Here is a 7,433-nt window from a genome sequence, read left to right as displayed (position 1 = left end):
ACAAACAGTCATACATCTTCAAGGTCTAGTGCATAAATGTACCAACGCAGCTGCAGTCTGCATCGCAGGGCTGCATGCCACGGGGGTTGGGGGGGGATGGCGGCAGGGCTGGCTTACGGTCCGTGCTGCAGGCAGGCTGGGCTCACGGAGGTGGCCTGAACTCTCTCCAGCGCCTTTTTGAATTTTGAGTGCACCAATAAAATAATCATGAAAGTGCGAAGATTCCTGACCCTGGGCATTTCTGGGTCAGGGGCATCACATCACCAGACCACAGCCATGACCACCGATGGCTGTTCAGAGCTCCCACTGCAACCTCCTCCTTCTCCCGAACCCACAAACACGGATAGCAATGGAGCAGGTGGGAGGCTTGGCTATGCATGCACATTTTTAGCAATAAAACTGTAGACACTTTCCAAGCTAGGCTGGAGAGCCAGCAGCTGCTCGAGTCTCTGCTCACATCTCCCAGCAAATGTGGGCTTGGGCAGCAGCCCACAGCAGAGCAGGGGTGGGGACATGCAGTGCCCCCACCTGGCAGAAAGAAATGATTTGGGGGTAGCAGGAGAACTGATAAGTGTTTAAGGACATGTCTATGAGTCAAATGTTTAAGGTGGCATATTGGGAAATACAGCAGGCACAGGCTGTGCTTTATTCACAGCAAAGGGCCCGTCTCAGATCTCCACGTTTTCTGCAAAAAGTTATTGCCAGTGCACACAGCATGAACTGTAGCATCTCAGGGGAAGCGTGGCACTGAGACAGCAACAGAGCAGGACCACCTGGCAAGGACATGAAACTGCAGTGCAGCCCCTGGCACAACTGCCCTGCCATGCAGGAGGAGGAAAGAGCCACATGCATCTGCTCCATTAGCACATAAAAGATATCAGGTGTGATTAGGAGTGCTAAGGATGTGGCTGTGTCCCTGAGGAGCCAGCATCACTGTGGGATCACAGGGTTTGGCAGGACAAGCTGAGAAGTGGCAGCTGAAACCAGTTACAAAGATGTCACGGGCATTTGGGGAGAAGCTGCTCTGAAGCAGGTCACTGGCACCCTCTGTTTTGCTAACATCGTAACATTCTTCATACGGTGGCAACTTCATTTCTTCTCACGTGGCATTAATAGTTCCGCAGTTTAAAGTTCAAATAAGGTCTGGCCTGCTTCTGATGTGCCTCCTTGTAAAATCTAAGGGGAGAAAATAGGAATCAACAACTACTGCTCATTCTTAGACAGGTTATTCCATCTTGGAGGTGGTTAAGGAGGATGCTATCCCTCCATAGGATTCAATGATTAGAAACTGGAATAAAAATGAGACATGAACCAGAATATAACCGTAGAATAATGAATAATTCTGCTATTCCAAACCCATGAAACACAAAGAGAGGGGTTTAGCATATGAAAGACTCCAGAAGAATGTATGCAGCCAGGCTGTTAACATTTGCAATGTTCCCAGCTCAGAACTGATTCCCAGGACTTGACTGAACAAGCTGACATCAGAAGAAGAGTGAGGAAGCAAGGCTGGGATACAGCAGGAACTCTAAAACTGCCTTGGAAGAGACCCAGAGCAAAGTAACTGGTTTGCAAGATCTGGGAGTACAAAACTAAGCCCAAAGACCCTAAAGACAGAAAGCAGACACAGATGCTGATCTTTTCTGTTTTAGTTGTAGAGATTGGATCCTCACCACAGTGTTTCATGCTTTCCCTCCAGTACAGCTCTATTGGCCATGAATGGAAGAGCAAAGGCATAGAAACCTGACTGTAACAACCTCGATTCCTATAGAGGAGTTATAAAGGACTGTATGAAAAGTTTATTTGTAAAAAGGTTGTAATGATTGTTAAAAATATAAGGCATGAAATGTAAAAAAAAAAAAAAAATAAAGGAAAGAAGAAAAAGGGGGTAATTGTAGAGGGATGAATCTGGGTTAATTAACATTGATAATATACAACTGTGGGCTGGCTTCAGGGGCAGAGGGGTGGGGGGTGGGGGGTGGGGGGGTGGCTGATGTAGATAAGGTGCAGCTGTGGCTGTTCTGTTAAGAGGTTGGGCAGCCAAGGAACAGAGAGCAGCAGAGGAAGAGAGGAGGAAGGAGAAGAGAGAACAGAGAATGAGTGCCCAGGATGAGGAGAGACCAGGAGAAGGCAGCAGAGGGACTGGCACGAAGAGTATGTTGGTATGAGATGGTAAAAGACCTTGTTACAGCTGGCTAGTTTGGGGAGTGCTGTGACAAATTCTGACCATTTCTCTGTTTTTCTCTCCACCCTTCTGGTTCCCTAATGCTCACTTCGGGTCATCTTTCCAGCCATAGGGCATGCAGGGTATTTTAGCTGCAGCTGGCTGCTGGGGTGATCTATACAATCCCCATTTCCCCAGCATTTTCAGGGCTCTTTTCCACCATATCATCTCATTCTCTAATGAACTAATCTGCATAGTTTGTATCACCTCCCTTTTGGATAAGTGTCTCTCTGGACCTTTATCAACAAACTGAACTTGAGGAAATCCACTTGTGCAGAGACAGGCAGGCAGAAAGCTGCACGTGTGAGATGTAAGGTTCACATGCAGCGCTAAGGAAAATCCCCCTACAACAGCCCCACCTGCCTTGATAGCCCCTATGGGCTCACCCCCCCACACCCCGCAGCAATGTCCATTTATGAGACCTTCCATCCCCACCCAGGAATCCCCCCCTTGTTTCTAGCCCTCTAAATCTGGTCAAGCTAAGCTGTAGAGCCCTGGAGAAAGCCTTGTCAGAACTGCTTGTTAGCAGTGTTGATGATTAGTCCCCTGTGCTTCTTGTATCTTACTCCCGAGATCAATGTAATGCCTTAAAGTGGTGCTTGTAGCAAAAATATAATCTGTCTCTGAAAGGCCCTCAGCCTCTGCCAAAATCCAGCTGCACCACACCGGTTGGACCTTGCAGGGGTACAAAAACCCAGTTATCCCAATTTAAGGACTGGAGGATAGAAATTTTAAGGAAACTGAAGAGGTGATGTCATATGAGACACTGTGGAAAAGAAAGTCTCTATGACACAGATCACTTAAGGGCAGTAATAAGAACGAGCAAATCAGGACAAAGAACTTGCATAAGGACAGAAAAGGCATTAGCCTGCAAAGGGGAAGAAATTATAGGAACGTGAGTGATTTCACAAGGACATGTTAAATTTATGCACTGTGGTTAATTCACATTTATCAAGAAAACAGGTTTAAATCCAGAAAAAAGAATATCCAAACTTTCATTTGTAGCAATTAAAGCTTTGAGAACAAGGTCCCTACTAAGGAAAGCTGCAAGAAAAATTTTCAAATGACGTTGCTATTGAATGACACTGTTCTTAACCACAGTTTGCACTAAAAGTGCTGAATGGGGCCAGAAAAGCACAAAGCATGCTAAAAAACAGCACAAGAGGGAAACCAACAGGTTGTGTTCAGCAAAGAGTTTGGGATAATCCTATCCACAAATGGCTGGATTCGGTACTCACTGGCAGAGGAGGGAACGGCAGTGTTGGCTGGGCAGGGTCTCCCTGCACCTCCACCTTTATGGCTGCTGTGTTTTTCCAGCTTCTAAAATCTTTTCTTTTTTGCTGTTCCATAGCATGCAGCATTCCCTGCTGGGTTAGGACACTCTCAGCACCTGAAATCTCTCAGCAGAAACTCTCCTTGGCTTCAAGTAATAGGTTACGAACCGCTTGCACGTGTGCGGTGTGATTCTAGGTGGACTAAATATCCATGATTTCAAAGAAACAAAACCACTCATGGACAAAGTTTAGGAACATAAATGGACAAGTTGTTTGTTCAGGTTGTCTGTCTCTTAATCAATAAGCCTTTCTGGCACCCAATTTTGTTCAAGTCCAACCCTTCATGTTGTAACTGAAATAATCGGACAAAAGCAAATGTCATGTGAAAATCTACCAGGTTAAATCCCAAGGCAGGCAGTGAGGTGGTATTGGCAACTTTCAAAAACAGTTGATAAAGAAAAATAAAGGAGCTGTATCTCAAATCACCTGCAGTTACTTTTAAAGGTTTGAACCGGCAGAACAGCAAGTTCAGGACTGGGAATTTGGCTGCAATGATTTAAATCAGAAAGGAAGCAGAATTACCTGGGAAATGCAGATGTTCCACCTCAAACTGCTTATCTTCCCGGTCCCTGAGCGCTTCATGGGAGCAGGTGTAGGTTCTGCGGTGGGGGTACTCCTGCCTGCTCACCTTCCCTGCCCGCTGCCTTGCACCTGCCAGGTATCTCAGCCACCGCCTTTCATCCAGTGCTTAAGGCAGAACCATTCTGAATGCAACTTAATGCAGGTTTGGTAGGTTTCTTTTCAGAATGTTTTCATTTTTTTTTAGAGAACAGGAAAAACACGGATCAAAAGCTCTTTGACTTGTATAAATGGAAACACCCCCAACTCCATAACACGTGTGCAGGGTGTGAGCACATCCCTTCTGAGCAGCGTGCTCCCAGCGGGCTGTATGCTTCAGCTCATCTGACCTGTCCTTCTTCTGGCTGGAGCTTTGTCTGCAGCAGCACTTCATCTAAGCTAGAAAGATTTCTATTTTATATGTCAAGGCAACTCCAAATTGAACAGAAATGTTATTTTTATTAGGGTGGTATTTCTATGCATTTTCCTATCTTTTCCAAAGGGAATGTATGTCATACTGAAAACATTCATTCTTGGGAGTTTCTAGAGAATGAATGTATGTTAAGCCAAAGATTACTTTAAATACTTATGGGAAGCAGTAATCATGTTTTTATGTGACTTATTGTAGGATGACTCCCATACAAGCCTGATGTGTTCAAATATTCCTTTAGCAAAATTTCTTAATTCTATAGGATTTTTCCATAATGACAAGAAGAAATAATATTTGGTTTCCTTGTCTAAACAACCTAATTTTCTTAAGGTAGACCTCTTTCTTTTTGGTATTTATATGACAATCTACTTTATAAATGTGGATGTATTTGCTGTTAAGCTTTCAAAGGTTGGCTATAGCCGTATGAATACTGAGCTACCTGTCTGCATGTAGCTGCAGAAATTGCACTTCCGAGCTAAGTGCACTAGAATATACATGATGCTCCATTTTTTGCCTCTTACCATCTTTGAAAAATCTGTACTGAAACTTTTTGCTTCATTCTGCTTTTGAAAAAAAATGAACTTTTTTTTTTTTTGCTCCCAGTTTAAATGACAGTTCACAAACAATTCTTTTGGAAGCAGGGACAGTTTACAAGCAGTGTAACCTGAAGCAGGGGTTGCAAAAGAGGAAGTACATTTTTATCAGTATCTGTACGGTTTTTTGTGGGTACATATTAGACTATGGCTTATGCAAGGAATGGGCTGTAACAACACAATTACCTCCATGTCATACAGTTAAAAGTCAGGCTCAGAGCTATTCAGTATTCTACCTGCTAAAACGTAAAGTAGCTACTCAGACTGCAGGAGGAAGAGATGGACAAGGTGGGCAGGTTAATCTCCAGCTCCTCTCAGTACACAAGTGTGCTCTGTCTGATCTAAGGCTTTGCTTGACAGCTACCGAGCCCCAGAGAGCAAGGCTAAATGGTGGGGTTTGTCACATTATGGGAAGGTTATCACGCTGTCTGCGGTGCATGTGTACATAATACCCCTCAAGGGAGCCATCAGCGTTTTGCCAAAAGCAGAAACAGTCAGAAAGGTGCTAGACTTTGTTACCTTGGCAGCCAACAGAAAAATGCAGTTTTGCTCCAGTAGATTTGCATCTTTGGCCATGAGGTGCTGTTTTTCTCTGTGTTGGGGACCCAGAATAACAAGCGACAAAAAATAAACAACAAGCAGACAAATGGACAAAAATTATCTGTTATTTTCTGAGCATTTCAATACATTCTTTTTCTTACAAGTCTGTCAACCTGCACCTCTGACTGTGTCTTTGTCTTGCTGTGGGACACGCAATGTGAGTTTGAACACTGCAGATGTCCAGGGCTGAAAAACAGACAGATGAGTCATCTGAACACTGGCTGGGTCGGTGCCTTCGGTGTTTGAATGACTCGTCCGTAATGAAATGATGGGGCATTAAAAAAACACAGACAACACATTTGGTGTTCAGGTTGCTGCTTCTCTTGGAGTGCATGGAGCTTCCACCCAGAGATTTCCAGAGCAAAGCAATGTCTTCAGCTGCCTCCGCACCAGCCATCAGGGGATGAAATCTGTGTGTGGAAAGGAGATGAGGCCATTGAGCAAATGAATAAATCAGTGTCGAGTACTGAGAAGGAATGGCACAGAATTAACGCTTTCCCTTGTAAGTCTTTTATTCAGTGCCAGTGATTTTCTTCATCGCCCAGGACTTTGTACAACTGAGCCTCCATGGAATGTGTGTGTATTAACTGAGATATTGCTCCTCTCTGTCCACCATGGCAATATGGCTGGGGACATTAAGAACTGAAGATGGCCCCACGATCACCCCACATGATCGACGGCTGCTGCAGTTATGTGTTAATCTATAGAGGGCAGCTAAAGAGCAGTCGATTGAACTGGCATTTATCCATATGAATTGCACATGAATCATCCTGATTGCTTTGCAAAAGGGGCTCTTGCAGGACTGACAGTGCCTGAAGGATGAGCGAAGGTCTCTGCCTGGCTTAAGAGAAGTAACCAGAAATGAGCTGCAAAATCATCACTTTTATACTGAGATAGCTGGGACTTACCTCTTCTGCCTGCCCCATAACATCCAGAGATATCACAGCCTCCTGGATATCCAGACTGCCCAGGCTGTCCTCTGACACCAGGAAAACCTTGAGGACCAGCATTCCCAGGGTAACCCTTCGGACCTGGTTTCCCCAGCACAACTTCTCCTGGTGGGCCTGAAGAAGAAGCACTGTAAGCTGTAGCACATCTAGTTTAGCCGCTGCAGTGTAATACTTCATGTATATTTTTTCCATCCTACATGGTGGTTAATTTTTCCTCATTTTGGTAAAAAATAGGGTGTGCCAGTTGGAAAACCTTTTCTGAATCCCAGTAACTAGAAGGCTTATTCTTGACCTTAAGGGTGCCCAGCTTGGCTAAAAATGGAGCCTGGTTATGAGAATCCGAAGTCCACCTACACGTCAGTGCAGAAAATCACCCTAACCCCAAGATCCATCCCAGAGTCATTGTTGTTGGTTTTTTTTGTCTTTACATCCCAACTATAAAAAATTAAATATAGAAGAATATGTTTGACCTCACTCTTTTGATAGTGCCTGCTTACGTCAGTGGCAAACCTCCCACTGATTCCAAGTAACAGGGATCAGGATGGAGGAATACACCAAATCCTAACATTACTCAAAAACCCTTGTGTGTCATGAGCTGAATTTTCAGAGCTTCTATCCCCTGAGCATCTGGTCTTGCATGCAAAAAGGCAGCAAAACTAAAACTCCCTGGATATGCTGCAGGTCATTAAAATACATCATTACCTGGGATTGGGTACCAGAGGGAAGAAACTGCCTGGAGCAGTC

General features: G+C 44.6%; 1 protein-coding gene across 1 annotated transcript in view; it reads right to left on the bottom strand.

Annotated features, from left to right (window-relative positions):
• Positions 1-5,788: 5,788 nt before the first annotated feature.
• COL20A1 (collagen type XX alpha 1 chain) overlaps positions 5,789-7,433 on the bottom strand; it is a 52,842-nt gene continuing 51,197 nt past the window's right edge. The window contains exons 39-40 of the mRNA XM_055722981.1: positions 6,648-6,803; positions 5,789-6,149 (exon numbers count right to left, since the gene is read on the bottom strand). Of these exons, the coding sequence (XP_055578956.1) occupies positions 6,136-6,149; positions 6,648-6,803 (170 nt within the window). The 3' untranslated portion in view covers positions 5,789-6,135. The remainder of the gene's footprint in view (positions 6,150-6,647; positions 6,804-7,433) is intronic.

This window comes from Falco cherrug, chromosome 10 (genome assembly GCF_023634085.1).
Source record: "Falco cherrug isolate bFalChe1 chromosome 10, bFalChe1.pri, whole genome shotgun sequence".
In the NCBI taxonomy this organism is placed as follows: Eukaryota; Metazoa; Chordata; class Aves; order Falconiformes; family Falconidae; genus Falco; species Falco cherrug.
Note: the sequence above shows the minus strand (reverse complement) of the source record. Positions and strands in the feature narration are given on the sequence as shown.